At 37.2% G+C, this 19,817-nt stretch overlaps 1 protein-coding gene across 11 annotated transcripts in view; it reads left to right on the forward strand.

The window, feature by feature from the left end:
• Window positions 1–19,817, forward strand: part of COBLL1 (cordon-bleu WH2 repeat protein like 1) — a 75,755-nt gene that overhangs the window by 25,623 nt on the left and 30,315 nt on the right. For 5 of the 11 annotated variants that reach the window (XM_056496113.1, XM_056496116.1, XM_056496119.1 and 2 more), the window contains exon 2: window positions 16,895–17,074. In XM_056496113.1, the coding sequence (XP_056352088.1) occupies window positions 16,895–17,074 (180 nt within the window). Of the gene's footprint in view, window positions 1–6,169; window positions 6,304–7,746; window positions 8,013–16,894; window positions 17,075–19,817 lie in introns of those variants that run through there. The other 6 variants (XM_056496114.1, XM_056496117.1, XM_056496115.1 and 3 more) reach the window with 4 other exon arrangements.

Here is a 19,817-nt window from a genome sequence, read left to right on the forward strand (position 1 = left end):
TACTACTAATAATACTAATACTAATACTAATACTAATACTAATAATAATAATAATAATAATAATAATAATAGTAACGTGCTTGTTACAGAATCCAAATTCTCATTCCCTGCCATTTTTTGTCGTAAGTGAGCTTGCTGGACTTAAAAGATATTTTTAACATTACAACTTTTAAATATTTGGATACTGTCTCTTTTTAAACTATGTAACTTCAGTTACAAGTCAGGTTTTCCACGCTGTGTTGCTTTCATGGTGGTTTGGCAGTGGCTATCCTCTTTTGAAGCTCCAGCACTTCAAAGAGCTGTACGGTTGTTTCCATTTGTGCTTGGTATCAAGGGTGTCACAATTTCCCAGTGTAGTTTTTCAGTGATGGCAGCTAAAAAAGGAAGAAATTCAGCAACAGCACTCAGGGGAGTGCTTTTGGGACTTGGTCCTGCCAGGCCACCCTCTTCCCTGTTCTGTAGCACTGTGTGTATTACCTGGAGCTGTGGCTGCTCCTGGGAAGGCACAGCTGGGCCAGGGTTTGGCTTTGGCTTTGGCAGCATGAGGAGCACAGTAATGAGGGCACAGTGTTATCAGTCAGTAACTAGTGTGGGGTTACTAAAATCCAGAGGGTTTTTAGTGCTGAATTTCACATCTCCTTTAACCATACATTTTAATGACTCAACTTACCTTGTGGAAATAACCTGAGTGCAAGATTTATGGAGCTTCTATTTTTTTCCCCATCTTTCTAGATCAGAGATCTAGGGATATCACAATATGCTGTTAACTATATGTCATATTTCAAGCTTTGGTAGATGATTATAAACTGGAATTTAAAAAAGTAATTATTTAAGCAATAATCAATGATCTTACGATATCATTGTAGCAATCAACCCATAGTTGTTGTTCCATGCTTTTCTGTAGAGTGTTTGGTGTAATGTGTATTGGGAGAATTCTCCAGGTTGGTATCTTCAAAATAAAAGCAAGCTGAAATTTCCCAGAGGCAGCTGAATTAGGCGTTATCACGGCTTTCCTGCCCACGTGCTCTGCTAAATAAAATAATACAGTTGTTTCACAAAACGAGGGAGAGCTATAAAGGTAGCTTTACTGTGACATTAAATCTGTCTTGAGAGCTTTCCCAGAAATATGAATATAGTAATTATATGATTAAAAAACAAGGAAACTTTTTGGGTTGTGCACTTCCTCAGGCTATTAACCTAACCACTAATTAACCAACAGGAAATTCCAGACCTGAAAGTTTCATTATTGCTATACTGAACTGTGAAAATGTAAGTGTGTTAATGAGGATTTCATTATAGCCATCTGTAACTTGTTTTTAAATTGTGTCAAGGCAGGAAAAACATAATATACCATCTGTTACCTAGCTATATCAAATTGACATGAAAAATATTGGAAAAAAAGTCTCCCAGTTTACAACCCTGCTTGTCTCTTATTTCTTATCTTTTATTCCTGGCAACCATTAATCCCGTGTCAGTACTACCTACCAACGTGTAGTAACATGTCATTTACTCCTTAAATGATGTATTTGGTTCACTTAGACATTTCTGTATTATTGTAACGTGTACCTGGGGGGGAGAAGATGCTGTCTTCCCAAAATGATAATTCCTGGGTCATTAATAACCTCTTAATTTTAGTGTCGTGTACTCTCAAGTATGTCTGAATCACCAAGACTCAGAAGTTGAGGATTGTCTTGCTATTTGCAGTTCTTTTTTTGTTTTAAATGAATAAAATTTCTGAATAACATGTATTAGTATGCCATTATTCTCTGACCTAGTGAGCATGAATTGAAGCATTTTGCTCATCAGACACTGGGGGTTTTGCTGCTTTTACCTTAAGCCATGTGTTCCTCTGCAGAGCTTAATTGTCACAAGCTATCCCAAGTACCTTGATTTCTAGTTCTTTTTGTCCTTAACAATGAGGGAAGTTGTCATGTATTACCTTGCACTTACCAAGAACTATTACGGATTCTTGATTGTCAGATGTTTGTAGGTGCAATGCAAGTGGAGCCATGGGTGAGAATGTGATGCTGGTCCTGTGGAAAAAGTTAAACAGTTTTGGAATAGTGAGGCAGATCCTTTGCAGCTGTGGTGAAATAATGACTCAGTAACGTCAAAAGATGTGCTAGTGTTTGCTAATTACCTTTTGTGTTAGTTGGATCTATGATGTTAGAATGAGGATAAAAGGTTGTAATTGAGGTAGAGAAGTGATAAGGTCAGGCACCAATTTATCAAAGTCATACTGTCAACAGGCAGCCCAAAAATACAGGCTTGTCCTTGGGTCCACAGATGTTTTCTGAGTAGGCAGTCTCTTTTTTTGTTCTGAATTTGCACAGCAGCTAGGACAGCTTTGTTGAGGGATCTTAAGTATTACCTTATTCATGACAAACTAAATCTGGTGGCTGAATTTAACAATGAAAATCTGTTTCTCTGCAGACTTATGCAATAAGCACAGAATAAAATGAGGAACTCTTTGATGTAGCAGTGTATCTACTGTGTGAATATCTTAAGGCTGTGAAAGAGGAAACAATCTAAGGGCTGTGCTGACCAAATGTATGAGGAAAAGCCCCCTGGCACAGTTGTGCTTGTCCTTCAAAAAGCTTCTCCTGGTCTCTACCCCGAAGCATTTTAGGAAACTAAACAAACATGGCATAGGACAGTAAATCTTGTGTGGTTATATAATTTGTCCCAATAAGAACAGCAATATGGGAAATCCTGTGCTATGAAGGTAAGGGCATGCCACCTTGGAGTTCCACAGGGATTTGTGCTGGAACTCTTAGTTCAGTGTGTTAGCAGTCTAGGAAAGCAGCTGAATAGTAAGTTGACACACAGATGATGGTAAAAAGTTTATTCATTGTAATAAGAGGAGATATGACTCTGAAGACTTGCAGAAAGGTTTTTCAAAAGTAAATGAGATTAAATTCACTTTAGATAGCAAACTGATTTGTAATAAATCTGTGTGCATTTGCAAAGGAATATAGAACAGAAGGGAAACCAGGATTTCATCAGTGTAGAAATCTCTCATGACAGTAGAGTGTGTGGTTCTGATCTCTGCCATATCCACAGGAATGTAGCAAACAGAAGGTTCAGAGAGGATCAAGAGAATAGTCAAAGGTGAGATATAGCTTAAGGGACATGAAGACCATGCCACTGTGTTCTTACATTTATGTTTTGTTCATCTGCTACTTTGTTGTGTTCTAACTGTTCCAAGTAAGTGAAAAGAGAACATGCAGCAGAATTGTCTAATGATGATGCATGAAATTCTTAAACCAAATGTTAACTAATGGTAAAATAATTAAGTCCTGCTTATTGTTGAGTGATGATACAATCTAAAATCAACTTTCCTTGTTGATGTGTGACTTGTATAAGAAAAAGAAGTTCTTGGTCTGCTTCCAAGCCATTTGGAAGCCTCTTGTCTATGCTCTCTTCTCCAATTCTTTTGATTTAACAAAACTATTTGCCTTTCCCTGGAGACTTGACTGTGTTTGATCCATCACAGATGAGATGTCAGCTCAGTAGGTACAAAGCAACTGAAGAAACAGAGTATTTAATAAGGCAAGAATTTAGTCTGGAAGCATGCCATTCTTACCCTGGTAATCTGTGTTTCCTTCTATTCTTGCTGCTTTCAGACTTTAGTTTCTCATGGATTTTATTTTAAAAAAATAATCATTACTATTTCAGGGTTAGATGAAATATCAGATAGTTTTAAAAAATGAAGTTTTGTTTATAACAATAGAGACAATAGGTTCAAAGAGTTCCCAACTTCACAGATACATCCCCATTGGGGATTTTTAAAACCAGATCATTCTCAGAAGCTTTTCTATATGCACATTTTGATATACATCCAATTGAGTTCTAACAGTGCATTGGGCTTTTGGAGTTGTGGTTTGGATTTGGGTTTTTTTTTCCTCCCCATTGCAAAGATGCTAAATACTCTGGGTAATCACAGACAAATGAATATGAGAGTATTAAAGGTCTAAAAATGAATACTGGGAAAGTTTTGGTTTATTTTCCTTATAAGTACATGCAAGTCTTAATTTCTTGGTCTTGGGAACAATTCTGTGGATTAAGGAGCATGAAAGATCTGTACTCAAATGCAACCTGTAAAGGGACCTCACTGGGAAGTGTTTTGTATTTAGCCCTATAATGTCATTCTGTTTAGCATAATATAATTATTTTGCTTCGTTTAAATATACACACTAGAAATGATAAAATAAATTGCAGTTTATGGTGCGTTCACATACATTGACTTTCATTGCTGATACTGTTCCATTGATGTTTCAATTTAGGAAGTTTTGCTACACAGTAATGCTAAGATTTGTAATTTAAGTAGGTGTTTTATGAAAGCAATGAGAAGCACTTTGAAATTCTAAACCAAATTTTAACAAAACTTTTAAATTCCATTCCTGTATATGGTGATTTTTTTTTCTTTTTCCCGATACTATGTGTAAGTTCTCATCCTTCCTCATCTTTTAAAATTCTTGCCTTCCACAAGTATTCTGGAACTTAAAACCACAAAAACCCAAACCCCCAAAAAGCAAGTAATCTATGCTGAGTGATACTGAAAGTAAAAGTAACCTCTGTCAGATGAAGGGAAAATGGCCAGGCACATACTTGAGGAAATGGAAAACCCTGCTGTCCTTTTAGGTTACCTGAAATGTTGGACACATTACTTGTGGTCTGTAGTATTAAATTCCATTGGATTAATTCCCTGAATTAAAGCCCTATGATTTTTCAACAGTGATAAATTTACTGCTTAATCTATGAAAGCCATAAGGAGGATATTGCTAACTAGATAAACTGTATTTAAAATAACCCCAAGAGAACAGCAGGACTGAAAAAAAAATTTAAAAAATCATGTTTTATTACTGTGAGTATTAATTCTGTATTTCTAGCTGTAGCCCTTAGACCCAGATAATAATTAATGCCTCCAAGGGAAATTCTCGAACATGTCCTGTGTGGGACATACCAGCCACAGGCAATATGTTGGTGTTTTAGCCAATATTGATACCCTGCATTCACCAAACTTTTCCTACAGGCAGTCTTGTCCTGCAAGCCTGGCTGCATCTGCATTATTGCCCTCTCCAGCTTCTCAGTCGAGTGAAAGGATTTTTATTCTTTTATTATTAACTATTGAAGTTTGGTTGCAGAGTGCATTTGACTTGGAACAAAACTGGTTCATCTAATTGTTTCATTCAACCTTACACACATTTAGGCAAAGCTGATTTAGATTTCTCCTTTGTCTGTCATTTGTGTGGGATGGATGCTGGTGATAGGACACCTCAGGTAGGAAAGGTTAGGTAAGGAACTGTCAGTAATGTTGTTTACTCAGCACACAGGCACTCACACAGATGTTTTCCTCTCACTGAAGCAGTACTCAAACCACTTTGAAACACACTGTGGCCTGATACAGATCTAGAAGCAACATTTACCAATGATAGAAACTTGCAGGATGTTGCCACTGATGACAGCACTTGCCCAAAGAGATTGTTGACTGCATTCCTTCCCAGTCCCTGGGCACACTCAGCTGCAAGCAGCCCTCCCATGGCTGAATACATTAGGGCTGACTTTAGGAAGAGGTAACTGAATCAAGAATTGTTTTTAAGCAGCTTCTGGTTTTAATTGACAATGAGGTCAAGTTTCTGTAAATTATCCTACTTTAAACACTTCTGAGGGTTTTTTTTTGTTTGTTTTTTTTTCTTTGGTTTTGTGATAGTGTAAATATTGTACTTGGCTTGTGAAATTGATTTGTGAAAGTCTCAAATTTCAAAAATCTTGTAGGTAGTATTGATGATCAAATTAGCTGGATATAAGTGGGTATTTGCCTCATCTAAATATTCCATTAATCCCTAGAATATGCTCACCTGAGGTGTTTAGTTGGCTATCTCACAGGCAGAGAAATGGGGAAAGCTAAAAAGCATGGATGGAAGGACTAGTCTTAATTCCAAAAATCCCCATTCAGTTTGTTTTGTGCAAAAAAAAAAAAGGTGCGAAAAACAGGATTGGATTCTTTTTATGGTATAAAGCCACAGAAGACATAACAAAGCTACTTAATACTCTCTTTTGAATTGGCTGAAGTAGATATGTCAGGATTACAGGCTGTACAAATCTCTAGCTGTACTCTGTAGGCTGTTTGGTCAGGTGGTGGGATTATAAATAGGTAGGCTTACTGATGTCAGCAGTGGCAGAAGGGAACAGCAGTGAGCTTGCCATGCCCACACTCACACCCTCCCTCCTACCTCCATGTGCTGTTGAAGGAAACCCACCTGATATTAATGGAGAGGAACCACCTGTGCTATCATGGAGGTAAGCAGAAAAGTAGTGTAATCTATTTTAGCTATTACTCTTCCTTCTCCTTGTTTAGAGGCTAAGCAGAATGGCTTAAAAGTAATGTTTGTGTAGTGTTGTCCTAACACCTGCTGTGAGAAAACAATGTTTACCAATAGTTATATACATGCAGTAGCATGTAAGTCCTTGCTCTTGGAGTGAACTCAGAATTCAGGTGTAGTGCAGTACATAAATTGCCAGGAGTTAAATATAGGCCTGTACAAAGAATGAATTAATGTCTATTATCCTCTTTCAGACAAAGTATGTAATAATTCTACAAAAGGTTTTTAAAATCCCATCTCTGGCTAAGAGGTGAGGGTGTATAAAGACATTTTTCCATGTTGACATACTGCTGAAATTTTAGTGATACCTTTCTGGGTTTAGAAACTATTGCCTATTTTATTCTAAGTTTATATTTGGTGCTTAGAAGCTCAAATGAGGTTTTTGAGATTATTTTAAATGAGGAATGCTGTTATTTCATGCAGACTGTAAGGCTTTTCTGATTTCTTTGATTTGCATTCATCAGATTTTGATCTAAAATTTTGTTCGGGGAAAAAGCCCCACTAGTTTCTTGTAATACCTTGTAAAAGTTAATTCTTTTAGTGTTTAATTTAACACAGTCTTTGCTGTGTATTCTCTGTGTTCCTTGTATGTTGTATACTGGTGTCATTTATCTTTAAAAGCATTGAAATATTTTGCAGTACCTAAATAGACTAAGTTCCTAAATGGCTGCATGATGCCAAGATGGACTTGGCTTACAAAGGAAGGATTTAAGAAACAGTGTTCAGTTGAACTTCTTGTAGAAGTCAGTATGCTGCTGGCACTGTATCATCTGTGAGCATGCTAAAAAGAAGTTGGCTGTAAACTGGCTGTGGTAGAGAAAGTTGGAAAGGATGCAGGGGTGAATATAGAAGTTAAGTATAGTAGTTAGAGCAAAGCATTCATTAGGAAAATTTCTTTACATTCCCCAGAGCAGACTGCTGATGATTATAATAATTTCTATATTATAAAATAGGAATTTTTTCCTGCTTTCTATTTAATGCTGAAGTCCTGTACCTTCTTACAGGAAGTGCAGAGGCTTTCTAATGGATGGAATTGGTAATGAGAAGTAGCTTTGGTGTTACCCTCATGCAGGGAGCCAGCTTTCTTCAAAGAAATATCTTCCTTCTTCAAAAAATTCTTTTTTCTTCCTTGCCTCTTGCCCGTTGCAAGAATCCAGTAAGGATTGGATCCAGGGGATTTGGAGTGTGCAGATATAAGCAGAGAAAGGGAATAATGACAGTGCTTGTGTGCAGATGGGGGTGAATTTGGAGACAAAATAAGAGCATTCATTTAGGGTCCTGAGCTGCCAACCAATGAGGGAGTTAAAGTTAAAATAGGACAAAGGGGAGGGAGCTCCTGCTGTCAGTGGCTGCAAAGGTGGCCATGAAAACTGCTGGTTGGGTTAGTGCTGTGCAGAGAGCTGGCATGGGACTTGTGCCTCTGCTTCCTGCTGCCCATTGCTCCTCACAGAGTTCCTGAGATGAGACTGGGGCTCCAGCAGCAGCACTGGCATGTGAGGAGGGAGTAAATGGGACCCTGTTCCTGAAGGTGAACAGGCTTTTCCACTTTGCTTTCTGAGGAAGATGCAGGCAGAAGAGTGAATGTTGAGGCAGCTGTAAAGGATGAGCAGGAGAATCTGGTGGCAGGTGGGTACTTAAAGCATTTCTTAGTTTTGCAAGCAGTGTTAGCCCAAAATGCTTGGTGTTTCTGTTTGGGGAACTATAGCTACAGTCCACATATATTGGGAGAAACCTCTTTATTACATCAGACTTTTCTGGATGCTAACTGCCAAGATGCTCCTCTTGAAATCTAATAAAGAAAATGCCTGGCTTAGTATAATTTCTTAGCTTAAACTTAACTCTTTTTCTCTCTTTCTTTTCTGCCTTATTTGCTCACCTGATTTTCTGTGTAGGAACTCTATGAATTCATCATGTGTCTCATAGCATCTGTATAAATGCATACAGATGTACACAGAGGGATATTTATATTTAATCTTGCTCAGGATAGGAAACTTTTCCTGCATCCCATTCCCTTCCAATACTTAACATCATCAGTATTCTTCAATTTAATGAATTGTCCTATTTCTGTGTTATGTGAATATACAGGAGATCTTAAGTGTTACCAAACTCTAGGTAGATAAAGAACATAACTGCTAAGAGAAAGTTTGTGGTGAACAAAGAACTTTCTAAAAGGGAGAAAACTTGTTCTGCTCAGGACACCTGCAGGAAAAATGAAAATAAATTGCAGTGCTTTCTAAAGTTGCATTGTTATACTTTCTCAATTATTCTTCCTGTCTCTGAATTTTCAGCTGGGAAGTGCTACTGTTGTATTTGAGCCCAGCCTTCTACAGCAGGTACAAGGAAAGGGGTTGGATTTCAACATTAGCATTCTGTTAATGTAGAGCTTCTTAGCTGCTGTCCTGCTGCACTTTCTCTGTTACCCACCTACATCTACACCCATGTACCTATATTTGAGGCATGTATGTCTATAAATACATAGAGGGAAAAGGGCAGGGTCTGTATTGGCCTTTCCTGGCTGCTGTGATACTGAGTGGCTCTGCTTTTCTTTTCCTTACCTTTCCCAGCCTCTAAATCTGTCCAGTCCCTGCCTCCAGTGTTACTTCTAAAACATGATTTTGAACAGGAGAAAAAAGCAGCAGCTGCAAAGCTCAGATAATTGACAATTCTTACATCTATTGATGTTCAGAATAGCAGCTGGAAAAGCCGCAGGCAGAGCTAGGTGCTTCGTCTGCAGACTTTGAAAAGGCAGTGGCATTATACCTGCTTTCATGGCTGGGGGTAACAACCAGAAGGACAGATTCAGGTTTTGTTTTATTTGAGAGCCCTTAATTGAACTTTGTTGCTAGTCATGGAAGAAAAACAGCTGTATGAGCAACCTTTTTAGCAGTTCTTGATAAAGATTTGAGAGTTTATTTTTACTGGAGGTAACATAGGTTTGCTTGAGTTTTAAGTATTTGTTAGATTTATTAGTGTATCAAAGGTTAAGCTCCCCCTTTCAGATCAAGCTGCTCTTTGTTTTCTTTTCCTGTTTATTCAGCCAGTTATATATTACTCAATTACTGTTACAGATTTACTGCTTTCTCTTCCCTGCCAGCCTTCTTTTCTGTTAGGCTGTTTTCATAACTCTAAATATAATAAAGGCTAACTGAGCCATACAAGGTTTTTATAGTTTTGAATGCCATTCAGATTTTTTTTGTTCTTTCTTTTGGTAGTGAATCTAGGTTACATTTTTGCATTTTTTACTTTGAGAAAAGGTTGCAAAAATAGATACCAGTATCTGCTTTCCCCAGAGGTGTGTCACAAATGGACATGCTAAATTCATGTTTGTGTTTTGTGTTAGCCCTATTTACCTCAGAAGTCTTAACTTCTCAGCCTCTTTAGAAGTAATGTCATTTGAACCACTTTTCCACTTCATTTTATTTGTTAGTTTCAGTTAGAGTTTGGGTCTTTTTCCCAAGAGAAAAAGAAGTACTATTTGGCACAACAGAATATGTTGTAACAAAACTTTTGTATCAGAACACATTTCTATTATCCCGCAATAATAGTAATAAACTTTATGCTAATTTAGAGGAGAAAGTAATTTTTTTATCCTCTCTTGCCTGCTAGGATTCTGAACTTTTGGCTCTCTTTCTAAGAGCAAAGTGATTCTTATGCCTAGAGGGGAGCTAACTGTGTTTTGTTAGATGGTACAAGACAACACTAAGTCAGCAGCTTTCTGTTTCAGGAATTGGGTCTTTCATATGTTTTAAGTGAGCTTGAATAGATCATTGTAATACTAATTATGATGTGGCTTTGAAGGGCAATGAATTAATATTTTTTTTAGAAAGTTTAAAATTTTTACTTTAATTCAATTATATGTTTATACCAGAGTTAGTGCCCCTTTAATGCTAAGAGTGGCACAATTATAAACATGCCCATAATACAGATTTGTGTTTATGTTGTCTCAGAATTGCCTCTTTTTCCTTGTAATGATAGAAAACATTTAATGAATTATGGCTCAAATACTGTAGCTTCTGCTTTCAAGATTGTCACTGCCATGGGGACAGATAATCAGAGGGGGCAAGTGTCTGTTCCAAATGGTCTGGAGGGAACTGAAGGATTCATTTGCTGCTTTCTTGCTTTTAGTGTGAACCAGACATCCAGAGATTCCATTAAGCTTTCACCTTACTGTCATGGTTACCGTCCCAGTTCTGTGATTTATTTCTCTCTAGGATAAGACTTAAAAAAAAAATCTTCAGAGCAGTGAGGCTAGCTAGGGGGTAAATCCACACATCCCGTTGACTAGGGAAACTTTTTCTCCCCTAAGATCTTTGAAAACCTGTCCTGATTCCAGGGATGCCTCCTTTTCTTGATCCACTTTATTTATTGAAACAGAATGGAAATGCATTTTACTTTTTATTTTTCCTTCTTTATAGCAGAATAAAGGCATGAGTAAGAGAACATCTGCAGATGACTTGTTGTTTGTTGAAACCTCACTGAGTAAATCCATAGAGATAATCTTCAAAGATCACCTAATTAGTAAAATTATCACCCATAGCATTATTTCTGCCATGCCATAGTGCATGTCAGTTGCACTATTATTGTGTTGGCAGAGCTATATACCCAGTGCCTTATTTTATGCCATATTATTTTTCTCTGTTATTTCTAAAATACTAGTAGTATTTACAATATTTATATCATTTCAGTCTTGGGAATATGTGTGGAGAATTGCCCTGTAAAATAACCTGTTATCACAAAAGATTTACAAACTGTTCATGTTTGTTCCTCTACCTGGAAATTGAAATGAAATTGTGCTTCTGAACTTGGTTTTTTCTTGGTACCTATTGAACCACCTGCTAGACTCAATATCTGTACAATATGACCTCACATTCTTCCCCAGATAACTAAAGGGATGAGTTTAGAATCTGAAAGATCATATTCCTCTCTGGAGCAGATACAGCAAATATTTTTCCTTTATATCATCCTACATGTATCATAAGCCTGGCTTGAAGGGATAACCTAAGAATGGACATTGTTTGACTCTCATTGATCCATACCTTGATCTTAACATCTAGCTGGTGCTTTTGTAGTAGAAATAAAGAGGGATTAGATATCAAACAGTGATATTGATGTTGAGATGAAAGCCCAGTATCAAGGCTGATAGTCATGTTACATAGATGCTCTGGGGCTGGCACAGCAAATATTTGGGCTGCTGAACGTTAAGGAAAAATACTAGGATACTACCATATGTCTAACTTAAAAGTAACTTTTTTTGAAGCACTTAGTGGCACCCCAAATTTTGTATGGAAACATGTGTGCCTGGTAATAATTCAGTGAAAATGAATAGAATTTATTTTAAAGTATTTTTTTCATCTGTTCTTAAGCCTGAAATATATAGGAGTGTTTTTTTTGAGTGACCTGCCTTGACAACTTCAGTCATGTGCTGGACTGTGAGGATCAGATCAGATAATAATGCTGCAGTTGTCTCCAGGCTTTTTCCTAGCAGGTAGTGTTTGATCTTGAAGACTTGCAGTGGTGATGCTGTGAAACCATTATCCACAAAAAAGGAGCAGAATAAACTCAGTCTAGTAGACATATTTGTTCTGTGAGTGTTGAAGATGAGTATTGGGCAGGGGATGCTTATAGGTGAAACTAGGAGCCTAAATATTTTGTATACCTGTTGGCCAAAATTAATGTATAATTGTTAAAAAAAACCTAGTCTATGTTTTTAATATAGGCCTGAAGTCTTGTTCAGCTGTTCTTTGTTTGAGAAGACTGTGTGTGAGGTTTTGGCTGTGAAACAGCATTATCATAGTAGTCAGGAGAGCATTATAATAATTGCTTGGGATGAGAAGTTGAAGACAAGAAAAGCTCTAGAATAAGCTTTGTTACAGTGGACTTTTTCCTCTCATTATAAGATCTTAGTGGAGTTAAATCCTTTTCTGACTGAGTGAAAGTAAAACAAAGTGCTGCTTGTAATTTTGACAAATATAATTTTGTCAAGTTTGATTAAAAAAACCAGACAGCTAGTTGCTTTTTGAATAAACCAGTGTTCTTCATGGTGCCCTATGTCAAATTAACCAACTGAAATATGTCTGTTGTGCTTAGAACATGTTTAATGAGCTCTTTCAGTACCTGAGAGATGACTGAATTACAGGTGGGTTCTTTATGACTGTTCCTGTCTTAGGTGAATGCTATAGAAAATTTGGGAAAAGGTTCTGATGTTGGAGGTTAGATTCAAACTAATTTCAGTGAGAGTGCTATTAAGGTGTCTTTGTATACTGTCATGTAATTGTGTTCCAAATAGGAAGTGAAGTGCTGTAAACAGGAATATTCCTTGTTGCTGTAACCTTTGAGTGTATGCTAATCTAGCAGATAGATTTCCTCTTTTTTTTTTTTTTTTCCCCCAATTTTTTGGGAAAGAAGTTCTTATTGAAGGGAAATGTTGGTGAAAACTGGAATACCCAGGTCACTGTAAGTGCAAGATTCCTCATTATTTTATAGTGCCTTTCTCTAGTTACTGATAGTTAAAAATATACTGCTTGTAAGTTCCCAGCAGGAATTTTTTGAAAACCAAATAAATAGATGCATTATTTACTTACTGTGTCAGACCTTTATTTTAAAAAGGCTTCTGTGCATCCAGATCACTGACACTGTTATTTTTTTCCTTTGCAAGCAGAAAAGTTGTTGAGATACAGCAATGACATTTTAGTCTGAGGTGGGATCTGAAGCACATCAAATGTTGACCTTATGGTCTTGGATTTGATTTAAACATGCACTGTTTTTCTTAAAAAAAAAAAAGAAAAGATAGTCTTCTATTTGCATTTGGCTGAAAAAATCCTTTAATACAGGAATTGTATTGTCACACAGACTGGCAGGAATTGCAGGTGGGACTTCAGAAATTTAAATTACTAAGAGATACGAATCAGTTCTCTGGGGAACAATATAATCTCTACTAGATAAGAATAAGCTGAATGCCTTGGCATAAGCAGTGGGCTCCAGGTGCTGTGGTAACAAGGGAAATAGAAACTCTGCCAGGCTGCACCACCTTGTCCCTGTGAGAGCATTGCAGGTGTCCCTCTGACAGCCTTGTCCAGGGCTAGGGAGAATCAGAAAAAAACATTTGGTTATTTTTTGCGTTGGCTCAAGCAGTAGTTTAAACAGAAAATTTATGTAGAAGATACATTGCTGGAATTGCTTATCTGATGATAAACAGTGGGGAGCACATCTCTCCCAGAGAGTTGGGCTTGGGCAATTTCAATGTCTAGTGTACAGAGAAGATCAGCCAGCTGAGGGGACTGGGACCCATGAGGACAAGAATGAGTGAGGACCCACATTGTGTAGCATACTGCAGCATAATTTCCAGAGTTCTAATTGTTACTGAGTTGTGACCTCATGTGGTTAAAATTTCTATTTCAATTCCCTCTGTATTAACTGATTCATAGCTAAGTAAGCTGCAGCTTGATTTTTCCTGCAGCTTTTCTGTATTTCTGTAGTAGCCATGAAAATGAAGAGCATGTTCTTGGTTGTTCTAACTCCTTCTAATGTTTATTTTGAGAATTAGAACAGGTTGGCTTAGGTTCTAGCACATCTGGAAGCTGTCTGCACATGATAGGTGCTGTGAGTAAGAACACTTAGCACCTTTTTTTCTGGCCTCTGCATTGTTGTTTTTATATGATGGGGAATTAGTCTCTTGTTATGATTGTATTTTGTCTTACTGAAAATAACAGGTATTGTTTTCAGGAGAGGAAACTAGATTGACATCTTTCTCTGTCTTTTTAGCAAAATCATTACAAATCAACAGCTTTCCTGGTTTGCTGAATACTTGGTATAGGTTAAGAGGCAAGAGAGAACCAGAATTTATTGGTTCTTTATGGTGGGGAAGGTATCTGAATTGAAGTTACTTTTGGTGTTAGGATAAAATGATGTATGGAGGGTGCCTTGGTGAGAAAATCACTTTCTTTGGCTTCTTGAATTGCAGAGTAGAGAGAGGAGGGTTTGTAGATAGATAAAAGCTGCCTCTGCAAGTGTATTTCCACCATTACCTGTTTATATAATCATGGTCCCCTGAATTGTTCTGTCCTGTACCAGTTCTGGGGCTGGGACTGCAGCCCAGCCTGCCTGTCAGGCAGCTGCTCCTCAATCAGGTAGAAACACAAGCTGAAATAATGAAAAAGCAATAAGACCAAATGCAAATACTTTGAACTAAGAAGGAGAGATTAGAGAATTAGTGAGAACTGAAGAAAAAAAAAACCCCCGTGGCATCTGGAAACAGAAAATGAAAGCATTGACTCTGTTGTTTAATAAGAGGCTGTCAAAAACTTGGCAAGACTTCTGAGAAAGTACACTTGGGATTTTTCCTCCTTTGTGTGGGGTGGGACAGGTAAGCATAGCTAACCATGAAGCACATTCAGATTGTTCAGAGATGGGTGGGGTACGTGGCTCTGCAGTGGGGATGTGAGGCTTCAGCGACCTTGTTGGATTGCCTGACCCTGTGTGTGTGTTCTTCATAAAACTGTGGAACTTCAACTGTTGAACACACATTTTGATGAGAAATTTGGGCAGTTTTAGCTCTCTGCAGTTTGTTAGATGTTGTATGAATAAACCACATTTATTGCTGTGTGTCATTAAGCATTCTGGTGATAGTAGAGTTCCAGTGATAAAATTGCATTTGTATACTTAATGGAAAATAGAGTCCACTAAGCATTTGAAATCTTTCTGTGGCACTTCTTCAAAATTAAATTCTGTGATAAATAGCTTTTAACAGTCATTTGAAGTTAAAGATGTAAGAAAGTAAAGAAGGGAGGACAAGCAGTTGACTTTGGGTTTTTTGGTATTAATGTCATAGGGTAAGTTTTTATGTTTTTGGGATTTTATTTATTTCTAATAGTTGTATTGATGCTCTGTACTAGCAATAATTTATATTTGGCAGTTATATGAAAGCAAAAAATCTTTCAAGAAAACCCCTAAAGAAGCTGTGGAGGAATGCAGAGGAGTTTGATTTATACATTTTGCAATGTTCATGTAACCCTGAAAAAAACCAGGCAAGCTGCTATAGAGACCAATGTTAATTTTTCATCTGATGTTGCACATCATGAATTGCATATAGAGCACACCAAACTAATGTAAAACATTGAGAGAGGAGGTATAAATTTTGAATGTGGCTCCTCATTCAATGTTTTTGGAGGGCTGTGAGTACTCCTGATTAGCTCTGAGGGCTGTGAATAGTTAATTATTCAGCACAGAGTTCTGAAGTTCAAAACTCTAAGTACTTTCAGCAACAGATCAGTCATGTGAAGCCTCGTTACAGTTGTTTATTGCAATGCTGCTCTGGACCTTGTTTGTTCTTCATTGTGAGTGACTTTAAACTTTGTTTTCTCAAGAAACGTGTGTGTTTCTGGTTGTATGTTAGGGTTTTTTGTTTGGATTCTGTAGGACAGTTATAGGGGTTAATTTCTTACGTGTAAAGTAAACAAACTTTGCTACAGCTCCATCTTAATGACGAGCATATTTTTGGAACCTTTGTATGTTACGTTGAAATGTATTTCAACTTTCTGGTTATGTGGCTCCATTCAAGAATGTTTATAAGAAATTCAAAAGCTCTCATGAGATAATGTGTCCCGACTGTGTTCTTATGGTAAAATTCTTAATAATAGTATCTTTTCCTTCTGAATATATTGGTTAATTGTGGAGAGTTATTTAAATAAAGGGAGATCTTAGACTAGAATTTGTTGGAAATGAGATTCCTGCATTACAATTTACTGTAACATCCATATGTTAAGAGATATAGAGGGTTTTATGCTGTTTTTGAATTTTTTTAGTGAAATAAGTGTAGCTTATTTAGTGAACAATCCTTGTATTCAAGAGTAAACTGTCACTGACATGGGAAAGGGTATGGAGAAAACTAAAGTAGGAGATCAGCATAGGTGAGGGAAATATATTAAATCATATTGTTTGGGAAATATCAGGAAATATTACAACACAGTAGAACTGGTTATACTGTAGTTTTATTACTGTGTATAGAAGTTAAATAATGTAGAACTGGTGAAGTTTATTTTAATAACCAGAAGAAAAATTTGGGGAGGCAAAGTGTCGCTATTTGCTCCAGTATCTATCCTGTATTAAGCACACTGGTAGTACAATTGGCTTCATACTGCATAATACAATATTTCTGTTTATACTAATCCAGTAAATCTCTTTGGAGAATGCACAAATAGGGTCTTTGCATAACCCAAGGGAGAAAAACAAGCAACTAATGTACTCTTTTATGGTATATTACAGAGCTCCTTTTGGCTTGATGTTTATTGGTTTCTTTTTTTTTTGTGATAGATACTTTAGCCTGTTTTGTCTTCTGTCACCACTGATACTGTATTTAAGATATTCTCTTATCCTTTTGTGGCACATATTGCTTTAGAAAAGAGTAAAGTATTGATAGTTTCTGTTTTGAGACTTGTTAGTTTGCCAGTTTGGAATCGTATGTATAAATATAAATGCAGACTTGATTTTTAATTTTTATCTGTTTATTTCAGAAGAAAATCTAAAGCACCACCTCCTCCATCTGAAACAAAATCCATTGCTGTTTCTCCATTTGATAACATAGAGCCAACCAACCTCATCATGGAACAGAAAGAGAATGTAATTGATAAAGATATTGAATTATCAGTGGTCCTGCCAGGAGATGTGATCAAGTACACTACAGTTAATGGGAGGTATGTTACACAGAATGATATTTTTGTGTAATCTTACTTTTTTGCTCAAGTTTACTGCAACCTTCATCCAGGTTTCAGTCATTTGTTAAAATGTGTGAGCCTGAACATAAAGTGTGTCCAAAGAAGAGCAGCAAAGTGAAGTGTCAAGATCACAAGTCTTAGGAGGGTTGGGATTACCGAGGGAGCTGGGGCTGTGTGGCCTGGAGAAAAGGCTCAGGAGGGACCTTACTGCTCTCTGCAACTACCTGGAAGGAGGATGAAGCCAGAGTTTGTCTCTTCTCCCAAATAACAAGTTATAGGATAAGAGGAAGTGGCCTGAAGGGAGCTTTAGACTGGATATTAGGAAAACTTTCTTCTTGGGAAGGAAGATTGGAATAGGCAGCCTAGGGAAGTGGTTTAGTTGCCATCCCTGAAGGTATTTAAAAGATTTGTAGATATTATACTTAAGGTCATGGTTTAGTGGTGGACTTTGGAGTACTGAGTTAAGGAGTTGATGACCTTAAAGATGTTTTTCAACCTAAATGATTCTGTGATTCTATTATTTTTGTATAGATATGGAAACATCTTCTTTATACATTTACCTACCATTTCAGAAGACTTGTTTTAAGATTCAGAAATTCTGTATGGTACATGTCCGTATGCATAGCCACCTGTTGTTTTTTGTCATCACTAAAAATCTCTATAAAATATCTATTTTTATGATTCAGTGAATTTTCCCGCTTAAGTTTTGCTTGTTAAAGATGAGTTTGTTCATCCTATTTGGGTACAAAGTTGTGTTCAGCACTTGCTCAGCACTGCTACATGACTACTAGCAGTCATCAAAAAACATGATTATTTCAGACAGAATCTGTAATGCTTCAAAGAAAAACCTTACAGCTACAGGTTTGGGTTGCTTTTAACAATTATGTTTTTGCTTAAACTGGTTTTAGTTTGAAATGCATATTTCAGACTGTTAATTGGTAGGATAGATGGTGCATGTAAATTCAAGTCACCTTTTGCTCAGAAAAACATGAACATTTACTGTTGAACTGAAATGATAAATCTTGGGACCTAAAGCACAGCTCTCCTAAGAAGGGTCCTGTGCAAGGGTGTGTATGGATCACAGCAATTTGGATGCCAGTTTATTGCTATCCTAAGCTGAAATAAGACAACCTATTTGTATATTGTCCTTGTGTTAGTGTATAGCCCAAGTCTCTCACACTGAAACCAGGCAGGCTGACTTATTTATTCATTCAAACCAGGTGCTATAGATGTGTGCTTATACCTACTTCTTAATGAGAGATGAAATCCGGCTTGAGTCTGTTTGCACACTGTCATTTGCTGGAGTTCATGAGGTTATTGTTTAGACATCAAATATCAGCTTGTTCACCACAGCTACAGTGGGTCTTTTTACACCTCCCCCTGACTCTGTGATTTTCAGGATAACTGAAATGTGAGACTTTGTTTCTCAGAAGAAATTTTCTGAAATAATGTGAATACTTGATGTTTATGCTTTTTTTTTTTTGTTTTTCCAGCACACTTATAGGAGAGAATACTGCAGTCTGTAAATATGATGCCTTCCTCTGTTTTTAAAGCTTAGACATGAGGCTCCATGTGTACACTATCAGGAGCTTCTTGTTCTTTTTACTCCCTTTGTCCATACTGATGAGTACCATGGGCCCTCTCTCATGCTTTGCTCAGAACAAAGTGCCAGAAAGGAATGTTGCATCTATTCTCACTTGTTCAGATTATATTGTGTGTAATTATTCAGTGTTCAAGACAGGCCTTACAGGCTTATCAGGAATTGCCCTCATTTCCCAATCAGTTTTATTATCCCACAGTTACAGGATTTTTCAGTCAAGATACTGTATTGTGATTGATTTCATAAGTGACTGCTGTGCAAATAAGAGCCAGTATTAGCACTGCTAGGCTTGTCTCAGAATGAGGGGAGATGTGCAGGACTGGCAGTCCACTGTGGAATATATTTCAAACTCTCTTTTGTTCTAGCTTTGCTCTGTCTTTGTAGTGATATGTTGTGAACAAATAGGCGTGATCCCTCTAGAAAAGACATAAACAGACAAATTGTTACTTTGCTTCTTTCCTCATTTGTAACTGGAGGTGAGCAGCTCTGAAGGTCCCAAGAGCAGCTTTTAAATGTCATAGTAGAAAAAGTAAAATGGTGAGTTTTAACAGCTTGTGCTTAAATGCCATAGTCCACTAGAAGAAACTTTCAGATTGAGTTGAGTTGGTTTTCTCCCTGCTTTGGCGTAGTGGATAGCAAGAGCTATGTAGCACAAAGCAAGGTGTTAGCGAGATAAAGAGTTTTACAGTTTTGGAGGACATGGTTACAAGAAAAGCTTGTTTGGTTTTTTGTTTATCACTGCAGAAATATCTTTCTAAAGCAGTTGTTGAAGCTATCTTGGACTTTAAAGTCCATTATCCTCCAGTCAAGCAGGTCGTTTCTGGAAGTACCATCGGAAGGCAAATTTGCACTGGATCACTGTTCTCATGTACGAATTTGTATGTGCCTGTTGTTTGTGAGCAGCTGTTTCTCACTTGTCAGTCACTCTGTGGCTCTGGTTAGTGAGGGTGTGCTCCTCACTGATGCATTTCTATGGAATGGGGTCCTGGGATCCTTGCTTGTCAGTTCTTGCTCTGGTCATCTTTGATATTCTTACTCCTCTGCCTGAAGGGCGGCTTTTAAACCAGTCATTGTATAAAAATTCACCAGTAAAAAGGTAACAAGTAACTTACTGGATACGCA

The sequence above is a fragment of the Oenanthe melanoleuca genome, chromosome 7 (assembly GCF_029582105.1).
Source record: "Oenanthe melanoleuca isolate GR-GAL-2019-014 chromosome 7, OMel1.0, whole genome shotgun sequence".
Classification (NCBI taxonomy): domain Eukaryota; kingdom Metazoa; phylum Chordata; class Aves; order Passeriformes; family Muscicapidae; genus Oenanthe; species Oenanthe melanoleuca.